Genomic DNA, 14,926 nt, shown 5'->3' with positions numbered 1-14,926 from the left:
TAATTTGTTTAGGATCAACAAACATACCATACCTGGGTGCTACCAAATTGCTCTTACAACAGCAGTTTTTGGTGCGGAGGCCGTTACTGAGGGAAGACTAGTTATTTTCTGTTTCAGTTAGGGTTGTTGAAATTAAGCAATATGACACCCCCAAGGTTAAAAAAAAAACTGTTTTAAATGGATTTTTTTTTTCAGTGATGAATGCCTTGCACTCATTGTTGCTGCTTACAAAAGACAACTAGACTTCACTGGCTTCTTGTCATTTCATTTGTTTTTACCCAAGCTTCTCGTGAATGAAATATTGTCATCTGCATATTTCAACTCGGTCCAGCTTTGGGGACTTGGCAACTGAATTAAGAAAGGGGCAGATTGACAAACTTTCAGATATCTCGGAAATCTGGATGTATTACAGCAGAAGTAGACAATGTTAGCTTTTTAAAGTTTTAACCTCTATCTGTCATGGAAAAGGAGGAACTGAGAAATACTGACAGCCTTTTGAAATTCAGGTAAGAAGCTACACATGGGAATACAAGCAGAGATGGGTGTTTACAATTGCTAATGCTAATCATGCTAATTGCTAACATTAGATGAGAGACAACTTAAAATCTAAATTCCCCGTCATTTTGTCTGTAAAATTAAAAACACTGCTTTACAGAAACATTTCTGTCTGAGATGTTGCTCTTCATAACTAATGACAAGAAACCTGCTGATATTTCTTCAACAGAAAGGAACTAAAATTGGTTTTGGTCGGTCAAAGCTTTACAAAAACAACAAATCCCAGATTGGTGCATCTCTAGTAGTGTGTTAAAAATAGAACAACAATTTGTTTTACACAGTGATAATCCATCAAAGGCAAAATAACCAATGGCAACAACTGGAACCAATCCTCTCTCCGGATTGGTCCATAAGAAGGTAGAGATTAAAAGTGAAGATGTGTGTGTCAGAGGTTATTTATCTCTGCGTGTTAGGATGAACGCACAAAAGGAAAGTTAAAGCAGACGTCTACTTAAAGGTGAACTGCACAAAATCACAACACTTCAGTACATTTTTTAAGTGGTTTAATGATAAAAATGGGTTCTGTGCTTCCACAACATACATGACTGTCTATCGCCATCTGGAGGGGATTAGTCAGAAAGGTGGGTGGGGCACAGAGGAAATTACTTGGCATTAGCAGAGCTGCTGAGCATCTTTCGGATGGCCTGTGCGATGGCATCACGGTCTATCCCATAGATCTTCAGGAGCTCATGAGGTTTGCCACTTCTGGGAACGTGGGACACGGCCAAGCGGTGCAGAGTAAACCCAGACTCGTTGACCATTGCTGAGGATACTGCCTCCCCCAGACCACCTGTTACAGAACGGTTTAGTCCATTGGAGAAACAAAATTCTGCACACTCTTACAGTAAGAAATAAAATTACTTTATGCCAAGTGAAAACCGTTAGAATCAGCAATTTCACCTGATGTAGAACATTAAAAAAGCTGCTAAACATTCTTCATCAAATACAGTACACACTACAGCCCTGTGCTTTTATCCTATGAAGAGCTGTGCAAAGCAGACTGTGCTATCTAGGTCATGATCTGCCCCACAGGCACAAGCTCAGTTAAGGAAACCTGACAGCGCTCTGCCTCTCTTTCTTTAACATTTACAAAACATACGACTCCACTACCTTCCCTCCGATAGGCGCACACAGCAAAGCATCGTCAGCCAATAGGTCAACGCCAGCACAGCATGCGTGTGTCACTGAGCCAATAGAAACGTGCCACCGCGACACAGTAACACATGGACCAATGGCGGAGCTCTGAAGCCACATTGTGCTAAGACGCTTTTGGCTACCGGGTTGGCGGTGCTCATTTAAAATGCAGGAGCAGTGTGGCGTGAGTAACGATTTCTGAAACCTACCTTCGTAGTAGTGGTCTTCGACGGTGAGGATCCTTCCCCTGGTGACGCGTGCATGGTCGATGATGGTTTTAATGTCCAGCGGTTTGATTGTGAAGGGATCAATCACTCTTACAGAGGTCCTCTCTGGAAGACGAGTTTAATGGACCAAAACAATCCGTAAGCATATCAGTTATTTGACAAGTACAATTAGTAGAGAAAACTAAAGATTATACGTAATGCTGTAGTTTTTTCTGCAGTGTTTCACACACAAGATGGCCATGGACATTTTTTTTGTGGCTATTAAATTATGGCCAGTCCTTTTTTTTAGTCCAGGAAAATAAATCAGTTTAAATTCTAACCTACTTTCAAATTTCCCATCAATATTTACCCTAAGAAAAGATATTCAAAGTAGAGTTTTGTTAGCCCTTTTGACCACAACCATCTTAAACATCAAGGGGCATCTTGATGTGGTCAACTTTCACATTTCAGGCAAACTTTAAGGTTGTCCAGATGTCTGTCTTTTCAGTTAAATTGTGCTCAGTCCTGTATTTCTTATTGTCTTGTACCTTTCTTGAGATGCTCAGCAGCTGCAATGGCTTCATGCACAATCACTCCAGCTGCAACCACAGTCACTTGATCCTCTTTGCCTTGGAACACCACCTGGCAAAGACAATTTAATTTTCTATTTTAAGTTGCTATGTTTTTTATGCTCTTTTTATGTTTACCTATGGAGCAGTTCATTTTGCTAATAGGATAATAGTCACTCACCTTTGCCTGTCCAACATGAAAATCCTCATTGCTATTGTAGATGATGGCATTGTCTTGGCGGCTGGTTCGAATGTAGCAAACGCCCTTATTAAAGAGAATAATCAAGAAAAACATGATGATAAAGGACATTTTTGCTTTATGTAAGGGTTTTAGTACTCCTACGGAGAAACCATCCCTACCTTTGTGGTTGCAGCCAGTTCCACAGCCTTTTCTGTGGTGACACCATCACTGGGGTAGAAGATTGTAGCAGTAGGCAGGGCCCTGAACATAGCCATGTCCTCCAGAGCCATCAGAGAGGGGCCTTCCTCTCCTGTCAGAGGGCAAAATTATTATAATCTATACAATGCATCCAACAGCAAGGCAAATTAGTTTTTTGGTGAGTTGTTGCATGCAGGAGAAAAAAGGTCATTCTGGATTCAGGGTACCTGGACTAACAAAGGGATACTTGGTTCCCTGCTGACAGCTTCCAGTGCAGACACAAAAGGAGAAAGAGGGTAGGATTGAGTTACGATTGAAAGACCAGTGGGGGGGGGGAAGGGAACCACAAGGAAGTCACAACATAAGAGTGGAAGAAAAATAATAACTGGAGAGTCATTAAAATGTTTCTTTATTTTTCCTAAATTTACTATTATTACAGTGAGTGCCAGACACAGTGTGAAGGTATAAAAGTGGATTTTGTGATGGGATATCTGACTGTGGTAAGCATGGCTTATTATTATTATTAGCAATCTACTAACCAGTAGACAGACCACAGTGGGAGCCACACAAGTTGATGTTGCTTTCTGAAATCACTGCCATGCGAATTTGATCATAGGCACGCGTAAAAAAGGAGGCAAGGGTGCTGGCAAATACAACGTTCCTCTCGCGGGCAGCGCATCCCATGGCAACACTGACCTGCAAAAAAAAAAAAGGCTTCTTATTATGTATATAGGTGTAATATTCCTGTGTCAAGGGAGACAGACGTGGGTCAAACAAACTTGTCCAAACAAAATACATTCCTGAGAATTCAATATTTCTCACAAAAACCTTCCCCCAAAAGTCTCTTTGAACCAAAGACCAGTTCAGCTTAGAGTTAGTGAGAGTAGCTTTCCAAAAATCTCTGCAGCTTATTTTGCCATATGGGGTGAATCAGTGACATACCTCATTTTATGAATAATTTCCTTTGTTCTTTCTTCTTATCGTAAGCACCATAAATATGTTTTGTCAAAAGTAACATATGGTATCAGGATTTTTTTTTTACTGTTTTATTATTAACTAAAGTATATAAAATTACATCAGATTATCATTCTCACATTGCCTATTACATTTTAACGTTTCTCCTGTATTCAGCCAGATGGTTCCGTCCTCTGTACTGATTAATATTTTACTTGTGAATACACTTGTCATGGCGGTTTATCGTCACATGCATGCACGCATGACCTACATTAGAGATGACTGCTGGAGCCATAGAGTCAGTCTGATTGTCTCTATGTTACGGTTTAATGAAAGAATTAAATGAAGAAAAAGAGAGGTATTTTCTAACCAGGATGATTAGGATATGTTGAATTCAGCATGAGAAGGAAGGGTAAAACCGATTAGGAGCCACAATAAAAGACATGTTAAGTGCAATTTCTTCTGTGTTCGTAAAACATCCCACCAGATAATCCCGTATTAAGAACACAGCACTGAAAGTATCAAAAAAATATAACGGGGAATCTGATTTAGTGAACATTTTTATATGTATTCATTTGGGGATCGTACCATGTTCTGCTGAGCAATGTAGCACTCAACAAAGCGGTTTGGATGTTCATTCTTGAAGATCTCAGAGCAGGTGAGGTTATTGGTGTCTCCATCAAGGACCACAACACGTTCGTTGTAGCGACCCAACTTGGCCAGTGCCATTCCATATGCCTTGCGAGTGGCAATCTGTAAAGAAAAAAAAAATCATAATCCAGCCATCAGTTTTGATCAAGAACACCAGTATAATATTGTGTTGCAGTTATTAATTTGCAGGTATCACCTGGATTCAACCTGAGAACAACTTTTAGTTAATGTATATTTTCAGCAATTATTTGATTATTTGTCCTCACAGGAAGAGATAATTGTGGATAGGTTTAAATACATAAACAATTGATAGTGCACAGAGAACTCTTAAGGATTTTATATGTCACAAATAGTAATTGTAATTTTTCAGCAGTAAAATTCTGAAATACTTGCTGTACATAGCTGCACCAAAGAAATATTACCTCAACTTTAAACTGCTTTGATTCCCCAACTTTTAGTGTGATGAGTGTGATTGCTAATAATTAAGCAATGTCCTTGAACAAAAATCCAAGAAGCACAGAGAACATAATTACCTGTGAAAAATATTTCCCCAAGGCAAAACCACCCAAATATGTCAGAACTAATCTTTTTAAGCCATTTCTCCTGAAGGAAACCCACAGAAAATATGTCAATCAATAATCTTTTAGCAATTTTTACAAATTTTAAAGCTTTGACTTAAAAATGTCTATTTTTCTATCTATTAGCAGCAGCCATCTGAAGTAAGATATTCTGTTTCAGCTGCGATACTTTTGGCATTTGTTGAATATCATTTTTAATAAACTTGTTAACAATTATAATAAATTATGTAATTACATAATTGATAAAGCAACATTTTTCTGTATTTCACAAAAAATCCTACCCTAACTTCCAATATATAACCGTTTCCTGTTCTTTTAATCTTTTCTTTATTTGACCTTTCATAATTGATTAACTTTGCTCCACTTTTAGAGTGTGTAAATGTCTTTTCATAAAATAACATTAAAATGAAAATTATTGCACTGAGCAGTGCATAAAATAGAACTTGGGCTTAGAAAGGTTATTTTCAAAATGTCATTTTTTAAAAACATTAAAGCTGCAGTAAATGTTGTTAGACTAGCTAAGTGGCCTTTAAAAAAGGAGTCTGAACATCCAAACCTGTTAGCACATTACATGTACATAAACAGTGGTACAAATTTAAACAGACATTATGTATTTAATTTGCTATGCATTAGCATAGCTAGCAAACTATAACCTAAATGCTAATTCTTTATATTTATGCCTTAATGTGTTAGCATGAGGCACAACTTAAGAAACACAATCTGGAAATTGATGTTAGACGTGGTGATTAACTTGAGATTTAACAGCAAGAATTTTGTTAACAGACATAAAAAGGTGAATTGATTCTGCATTTGTGTAAATTTGACAAACTTTTTCTCCAGGCTTGTAGTTCGGTGCACTTGGCATGCGGATGTTCCTCAGGCTAACAGGAGGGGAGTCCTCTATGGGAGCCGGGGGGTAAAGGTGCTTGCTGGTGTTCATAATCCGACTCTGCAGATCCTTCATAACCATCTCAGCCATGTCTTTAGGCAAAGCTTTGGCATGCCAGCCCAGCTTATCCTCTGCAGCTGAAACAGCACACATAAAACGTACAGACATTTTTAGCTATGTCACTTGGAGCTGATAATGGACTGTGTGAGGTTTTGTATTTTATGAAAGAAGTGAGCCGTCCATTTGCAGATGAGGAAGGTCAAACTGTTACCTGGAATCCCTTTGCCTTTGATGGTTTTAGCAATGATTGCAGTGGGTTGGTGACGTGGTTGGCTCAAAGCCTTGCAAAGCTCTTCAACACTGTGACCATCCACAATAATGGCGTGCCAGCTAAACTCAAACACACAGATGGGCTCACAATAAAATCATGCACATCATTATTTATATTATGGATAACATGAAAATGTCAGTGTTGTGATTACTTTAACATATGCTATCATCATATTTATTTCTACTCTATTTCTACTCATGCTGAATGATCAATGTTCACTATACCCGAAAGCCTCACAGCGCTTCTGGTATTTCTCTACATGATGCTGCAGGGGTGCAGGGTCACTTTGGCCCAAGCGGTTGACATCCATGATGGCCACCAAGTTGTCAAGCTGATAGTAGGAGGCAAACGACATGGCTTCCCAGACAGAGCCCTCCGACATCTCACCATCCCCCAGCAGGCAGTACACACGGTAACTGAGGTGGATAACAACATGAGGGGCTTTTGTCAGCATCCTTGTGTGTGGTATATACATTTGGTTCTGTTTCTTTCTCTGATCAACATTTTCCACTCGGACTGGATTTCTGTTCGGGATCTGAGCTGTGGCTTTATTATCAAACCCATTTCTAAAATAAAATGAATCTGTGCAAGTAGACAAAGAAGTTATTTTTTGAGAAGATATTTCCGCTTGCGTAGATGTGCTGGCTGATATAAACCAACAAGAAAAGATGAACATCTGATTTTAAGCCCCCTTTCAAATAATGGTTTTCTCGTGAAGAGAAGCGAGAACCAGATATAATCAGAATTTGACTCTACAGTTAAATGTGCTTGGGTGGTTAAAATAATTGAGATGTGACTGCTGCGCTCTGTGATTATTAGAGCAGAAGAATTGTGAGTGCAGACATGTAGCTGCAGCACACACCCACTGAATGTGGAAATCCTCATGAAAATGCATAGTAAGGTACATTCCTTAAAACCCAAATTTTATTTACAGAATCATTAAGTATAAAAAATTTATTTGATTAGTATATTATACCCTTTCAAAACTGAAGGATACTATCTTGTGTATTTTTCTGTGACTGTGCATTCATCTTGATAATGTAGCTGGGTAATGAGACATGGTGACAAGTTATGTCGAAAGATATCTTTATTGAGTTTACAGAAAAGTCTAGGGTATTTCCATTAAGTTGTCAGTCAAGACATGATAAGGTGCTGAAGTACCTTAAAATAGTCCCTGAAATTTTTATTCTTCCCTGTTGTCCAGAGTAAATGTTTGATGGATTACCTGGATTTATCAAAGTATTTCCCAGTGTAAGCCATTCCACAGGCCACACCAAGGCCCTGCCCCAGGGATCCAGTGGCTACATCGACAAATTGTTGCCTCTGAAAACACATGAATTATGAATGTCATCAGGAGGTGGGGGCTGTTGATTCATTGGGTGCACTAATCAAGGGTAATCCCTGTAGGTGTAGTGCAGTTTGTGACCGTTTACCGGGGTTGGGTGTCCCTCCAGGGTCGAGTCAACCTGGCACAAACTGAGCAGATCACTCTCCTTTAGGAAACCAGTTTCAACCCACATGGAGTACAAGGCAGGAGCAGCGTGACCCTGAGAACAGACACAGCAGCAGCTTAGAATGCCAAGACAAATATGAAGCAGATTCCTGACCATTCCTGAGAACACTGCAGCTCACCTTGGAAAGGATGAAGCGGTCGTTGTTGAAATTTCTCGGATCTTCGGGGCGGTACTTCATGGTATGGAAGAAAAGGACAGACATGATCTCCGCTACGCTGCAGCATGATGTGGGATGGCTGTACAACAGAGGAGATAAGACTCAGAAAATCCCACAGACTCCAGCTCAGTGCTTTGCCTTCACTCTTTTAATTCCAGGACCAATAGAAAGATTACACATTTCTATGTAAGCTGTTTCTTTTAGACAAATACTGCACTAGTTCTGGAGGAAGGTCTTACTGCTACATACATGTGTTCATGTTTTTTACAGAAATTTAAAAACTTATCGGGGAATCTATGAATTTTAAATGAACAGTGCTCAGACGAGGAACTGTTGGAAATGCAGACATGAATCTCAAAACAAACTTGGCTTTCTAAAAACTGCAGTTAAATTTCTTTAAGGGGAAAATAAATGTGTAAATGTCAGATCTGAAAGGTAATCATTATATCCTAAAGAATACACAAAACACATTTTTTCAGCTCTGTAGAATCCAAAATATTTAAGTGACCTGCTAATCTTAAATAATCTGACTGTTGGTTTCAAAGCAAACAACATTCACCAAAAAAATAAACCCAGTGCCCGACTATCCAAAACAATATGCTCAGCCTGTAGTGACATGTAATTCACGCATTAATGCTCAAAGCTATGCATGAACAGAACCACTCCATGTTTCCATTGTCAGAATTTTAAAAATCAAATCTACATTGTAAGGGCTTAATTATAATATATATATATATATATATATATATATATATATATATATCTCAGATCATAAAATTTTGAATGTACAATTTTTTATATCAATAGACCAAAGGAGCACGATGCCAGAACACACTGTTCCTCTGAACCTTTGTGTGCATCATTTGTCTTTGTGTGTGCATCTGTGCGGGCATAGCTCAGTCGATTATTTTTTCCAAATTGAAAAGCATTATTTAAGTTTCTCCCTGGTACGCACATTTGTGCTGAAACGTCCTAATCCAAGTATCGAGATATCCTTTTTCCCAGATTTAAAGAACAGGCAATGTTTGTGGCTTGAACTCACCCACTTCCAGCGGCAGTCGTTGCCTTGATGGAGTTGATTCGGAGGCGGTTGGCGATGTTCCTCAGCGCCTGCACTGTCTGCTGGTCAGGTTTGTGGTAATCCTCCATGAAGTCAAAGTGTTAAGTTCCACAGCACCAGAAAAGTGGAAAAGGAATGGTGAGTTTGTGTGTTTTTTGTGTAGGTCTGAGCTTTGCCAGAGCAACACTTGTGTTTGTATGTGTGAGAGGGACAGAGAGAAAGAGGGAGAGCAGCGAGCAGAGGCTGGATTTTATCCTACAGGGCTTACAGACAAAATGCACAAGGACAGATGCACATACACACTCACGGACATTCAGACACGGAGGAGGGGGCAGGGTGATGGTGGGGGTGGAGGGTTGAGGGATGGGTGTTGCTGCAAAAATATAATGCCATATATTCCACTCATTCTATTGGCTGCAGTGTGACGGTTATGCTGATGGGAGAGGTGTGGTGCTTTAAGCATCTCCGCTTGATCAGATGTGACATTACTGTCTCAACTAATACATCAAACACGACAGCTGATTACACCTTGTTTTGCACTGACAAAAAGCCACCCATTCTTGTTGCTAAGGCTTAAAAAACTAGCTACTCAAGAAATGCACAGATTAAATATTTGAAGTTACAAGAACAAGAAAAAAAGGGATGCCCAAAATAAATTAATTATATGAGATATATCAGCTATAAGACATTGATGACCCTTTGCAGCAGGGAATTGTGTGCTTAAATGCTAAATCTACAAAGTAAAAGAAAAGAGACGCATATAAAGCTCAGCTGATTGGATAAATCTGCGCATTGCAATCGTATTTCTGCCTTTCAGAATTTTTGACATTTTTCATGTTGCAAACTCAAATCTCAAGGTATTTCAACAAGATTTTATACAGTAGAAGAACCTAAAAGCTATTCATTTAGCTGCTTCACGATTATCCAATAGTTGTGAAGCAGAAGGGAAAATTATGATTTTTAATTTAAAAAATGTGTGCCGTTCATACAGGAATAAAGCACATTTAGTACTGATGACCCAATACTTTGCAGATCAACCTTTAAGTCTTCAGAGTATGGCTGTACCATTTTTGCATGTTTGCAGTTGGGAAGTTTTGCCCTTTTTTCTGCCTGAGTTCAGTCAGAACAGATGGAGAGCATCAGTGAACGGTCATTTTGAAGTCTTGATTTAGGTTTGGCCTTTGGGTTATTCTAAAATATGAACAAACAATCCACACATATTTATCCATCTGGCAATACATTAACATTATCACCTCATACAATGAGGTGATAATGTTATTTTTCTTTACTCTGCATGCAATAAAGAAAAATACCAAATCCAGGCTCTGAATTTATTATTTTGTTTAAATTGTACAATAAGGGTGTGTTCCAAAAATAACAATAAATAATGAGATACTCTTGTATGTTATTCGACGATTCTTTAGCGTTTGGTCTCATCTCTAGAAAATCCCCTTTGAGCCTGTAGGAAGATTACTCTGCCACCTACAGGATAATCTTTGTCAGTACATTTGACCTGTTTCTATTTTCATGCCATCTGATGTATAATCTAAGAAGACAAACTGAAACGTGAAAAAACCTCAAGTATAAAATATAAGGTATTCATAGTTTGCACAATTACTGCTTTGTAAGCATCATAAGTTAGGCACATTTGGTCCTTCTCTCTTTGACTTTATTACACTGACAGTTTGGTTCAGGAACTAGACATATGATGATCATTTATCATGTATTACTCAAAAATATTGTTTCAGAATAGTTCATGAATTGAATTATTTTAAAGAAATAAAAAAAAAATATTCCTGAATCCTGCATGTAATTGGCTGCTGTAAAAGTCACAAAACTTAGTTTTGTGACTGAAAGGAGGAAGAAGAATGTTATTCTTAAAATTAATTATTATGTTTGTGACTTTATTGTCTGTAGTGCTAATATGTGAAGTCTAGGGTAATATGTAAAGGTGGCACATGAAAAAGTTAATACAAATCTATAGTGACTAATAATATTTAGAACCACATTGGAAGGAGCAGGTAAAATCGAGGTATAATTTTGCTATTTACAACTCAGCATCCTGAATTATAGCATGCTACAATTAATAAATCAATTAACCAGTAGTGAAATAGACTTGATGATATTACTCCCTCCTTGCTTAACAGTACATACAGTTTTTGAAAAAAAGTCTCACTTTAACATATTTCTGGTCATTGTAGCCAAACATCTTGGTATGTCTCATTAGATCACAACACATTTCTCCTGAAGGCATCTGGTTTATGTAGGCAGCAAGAAACTCATTTTTGATGGTAAACTCACCTCACTGTGGACAGTAATACTGGTGCTCCAGAATAGTCTTGATCATATAGCTTAAAGCCTCAGTGATTCCTGGGTTGCTCATAAAAATCATAACCTGTTGTCTTTCATCTGAAGTGACAGCTTGAGTGAAATTGTTAATATTTGGACACAATTGATTGTTGTAACTTGACAATGATTCTAAAGACACATCAAAACTGGTTTTGGAAATATTACATCAAGTTTCTTGTGTGGCTTCCCAGAAACTCTTTCCTCAACTCGATTAAAATACAGATATGATGCTTGCTCAAGATCCTTTTCTGTGGCATGAAGCCAATACATTTAAATCAACTTAAGCAGTCTGCCTATAGGAGTGGTCAAATATCCAGCCAGAAATACATGGAAGACATTAGATGTTCAGAGAGGATATGTTTAAGTAGTAGTCTTTCATAACCTTCATGTGTTTATGTGAAAAAGTCCACAATAAATTACAAAGTGCAACAAATTGTTTTGTTTGATTAAAATTCCAAATTGGTATGAGATTTACGCCTGTTTTGTGTGTATACAAACTTCTAACTGTAATTATGTGTTGTGTTTGAAATTTGGGAGGAACTGAACATTTTGAGATGCATTTCTGCTTAATGCAGACAGACACTCTATTTCTTGAATAGAAAGTCATTGATGATCCTCATAAGCCAAGTGTTTACCAAGAATTAAACACCAGAGGGCGCTGTCTCCCAGTAAATACTGACTGGATGTTGCCTGACATGGAAAAGCATTGGTGGATCTGATAACCAGTACTAGAACTGGTGAAGAAAAGACTAAAAGTTCCCCGCATTTATTTTAATTAGGAACTTTAAGTATTAAAAGAAAAAACTAATTGTGATAGCAATACTGCAAAAACAAAGAGAAATATGTGCAATTGTGGCACAAGCTTTATGACCGTCCCTGCTCCAAATAATTTGTCCGGATCCCCCTCTGCCACATTATCATCTCTGCCCTGGAAGGTCATAGCCCAGCATCTTTGCGTTTACTGTCGGACGGCGATGACCTCCTTTGAGGGCCCCCTCTGCTTCCATCCTGGTTCCACCGACATTGTCCTTCTCTCAGTTTGCAGCAACTCCTCTGGGCTCCTGGGTCCTGTCAGAAAAGCTTTCCTTCACAGAGCCCCACAGGTGCCAGCCAATGGAAGCCTGGGAAGACGATGACACGTGATGGAGCTTGGCCAATGTCTGACTTGCACAGCTGCACACTTCCTGGAGGGAAAGTACATTCAGAAAGCATGAATGTTTCTATTTTTAAATCTGTTTGGCTGAAAAAGAGGAGCAGAAGCATCACTATTAAAATAATACCTTAATAAGCAGATAGATAGATAGATAGATAGATAGATAGATAGATAGATAGATAGATAGATAGATAGATAGATAGATAGATAGATAGATAGATAGATAGATAGATAGATAGAACACATTTAATGTCAGTCACTCCCTTGAGGTTGAGCCTCTTCCCCTTTGCTCTTATCAGTCGATTTCCTTAAACCGCTCCACAGCCACCATAATGACACAGTTCTTGCCCTTCCTCCTGAGAGCTGTCTATCACCCACAGATCTTACTCACTCACAGTGGAAATAAGAACAAAACCTTTTAGGATCTGCCATCAAATTGTCAGAAAAGCCCCAGACAGATGTTCACACATGCACTGGAAGATCGTTTTCGTGGCAGGAGTAAGGCCCGGGTTCGGAGGACAAATGGTAAAACACATTGGAGAAGGAGACGCATTCATAGCCTAAAAGTGGAGCTATTGATGAAGAGAGGAAATGAGAGCCAAGGAGATTAAAATGAGCTATTATGGAGATTTGGATGAAGAGCTTCAAGAGGAGCAGAGGAAGTGGATGAAGAGGGAAAAGAGAAAGGAAAGGAAGATTGTGTGAGCGGGGTTGAAGCATGCGTTCTGGGCTCGGCGGCGAAGTTGACGATGTACTGGGAGAACAGCTGCGCTGCAGGGCTTTCAGGCTCCATCACTACTGCTCTCCTTCAACCAGCTCCACACATACACGCACACACCCCCACACCCCCACACACCCCCACACACACACACACACACACACACACACACACACACACACACACACACACACACACACACACACACACACACACACACACATATATATTTATATATACATATACACAATGCTATCATAAACATGCAGAGGCACTGATCAGGCTCAGTGCAGACAAATGTTCTGCAGTATGAACCAGGTTTCACTTACACATCTAGACAAAGGTATCAAATCAAGTTCAATTCAGTTTATCTATATTGTGCCAATTTACAACAATTGGCATTTTAAGGTAATTTACAAAAAGTAATTTAAATTCCTTCATTCATACGATGAGGTATGAGACAGGCAGAGGCAGGGAGAAATATTTTTCCAGACTTTAGGACTCTTTTCCAGTCCTGGACTTCCGGACAGGATATTTCTAATTCTGGCAATATTCCAGAAAGAAAGGAAATCCAAGAAATCCTTTCAATAAGGGATTTAAATGACATATGCTGGTCAAAAATAACACAGAGGTACCTTTTTACCAGAGGCCAATTTAATGCCATCCAGATTAAGTAACTGACTAAGCTGTTACTTTTGGGGCAAAGATGAGAATGTTTTTCAATTCTGTTTTTCAATTCAAGAATTCACAGTGTTTTCTTAATACTGTTTCCACTGATTGTCCTTGAGATGTTTCTATGGCTTAAATGGAGTGCACCATTTAACCTGTGATAGGTGACTTGTGACCACATATTACAAACAAGGAATATCTGAGAGCACATCACATCGAACCTTGAAGCAGATAGGTTACAGCAGCTGAACACTACACCGAGTTCCACTCCTGTCAACTAAGATCATTCAGCCTACTCTTCACACAGGCTCACAGAAATTAGGCAAAAACATAGAAGATGTTGGCTGGTCCAATGAGTTTCAACATTCAAATGGTCAGAATGTGGTGTAAACAGCACGGACGCAGAATCCGTCCTTCCTTGTGTCAATGCTTCAGGTCGCTGCTGGTGTTGGAGTAATGCTGTAGGTGAAATTCTTTTGACACATTTTAGTATTAACCAAGCATTGTTGAAAAGCCACAACTGAGTATTACTGCCGACCATTCCCACACTGTACCAATCTTCTGATGGCTACTTCAAGCAGGATAATCCATCACAAACTAAAGCTAAGATCATGTCAAAGTGGTTGATGTAGTGGGACGGGAAATTCAGGGGAGATTAACATCATGGATGTGCAGCTGACAGATCTGCTGCAACTGGAAGCTGCATTCATGTAAATATGGATCAAAATCTGTGAGAAATATTTTGGATACAATTTTTTTAATCTATGCTGTGAAGAATGAAGGCAGTTTTAAGGGAAAAATGTGTACAACTCATCACTAGAAAGCTTTGTGCAAAGCACTGAGCTACATTTTGCTGTCTATGAACAGAATGATTGGTGTATTGATTGACAGAAATTACAATATATGTATTGAATTATGAACTGGAACACCAGATGAGACTGCTGCAGATATTTTTACAGTTTAGGAGGACGCTCAGGTAAAATTACTCCTGTAGATTTATCACAGTCTGATGTAAAAGTGGTGAGGGTGAAACTTAGGGATAATGGATGAGGAGAAAGGG

The 14,926-nt window shown here is 38.8% G+C and overlaps 1 protein-coding gene across 1 annotated transcript; it reads right to left on the bottom strand.

The window, feature by feature from the left end:
* Window positions 1–1,041: 1,041 nt before the first annotated feature.
* On the bottom strand, window positions 1,042–9,265 carry tkta (transketolase a). The gene is made up of 14 exons (XM_014987473.2): window positions 8,960–9,265; window positions 7,879–7,996; window positions 7,680–7,793; window positions 7,472–7,569; window positions 6,471–6,662; window positions 6,187–6,305; window positions 5,856–6,052; window positions 4,386–4,550; window positions 3,383–3,539; window positions 2,825–2,955; window positions 2,646–2,729; window positions 2,444–2,537; window positions 1,899–2,021; window positions 1,042–1,345 (listed from the first exon to the last, which is right to left on the bottom strand). The coding sequence occupies exons 1-14, from the start codon at window positions 9,064–9,066 to the stop codon at window positions 1,158–1,160; spliced, it is 1,887 nt and encodes a 628-aa protein (XP_014842959.2). The 5' UTR covers window positions 9,067–9,265; the 3' UTR covers window positions 1,042–1,157.
* Window positions 9,266–14,926: the final 5,661 nt, after the last annotated feature.

The sequence above is a fragment of the Poecilia mexicana genome, unplaced genomic scaffold (assembly GCF_051168715.1).
Source record: "Poecilia mexicana isolate PSO_F unplaced genomic scaffold, ASM5116871v1 scaffold_5, whole genome shotgun sequence".
Lineage (NCBI taxonomy): Eukaryota > Metazoa > Chordata > Actinopteri > Cyprinodontiformes > Poeciliidae > Poecilia > Poecilia mexicana.
Note: the sequence above shows the minus strand (reverse complement) of the source record. Positions and strands in the feature narration are given on the sequence as shown.

Excerpts from the sequence above, each read along its gene's own strand:
- tkta (XM_014987473.2), bottom strand. The coding sequence starts at position 9,066 with ATGGAGGATTACCACAAACCTGACCAGCAGACAGTGCAGGCGCTGAGG. Across the intron at positions 6,663-7,471 it reads AAATACTTTGATAAATCCAG|TTACCGTGTGTACTGCCTGC; the intron begins GTAATCCATCAA and ends TATCCACCTCAG. Across the intron at positions 2,022-2,443 it reads TGCTGAGCATCTCAAGAAAG|AGAGGACCTCTGTAAGAGTG; the intron begins GTACAAGACAAT and ends CTCGTCTTCCAG.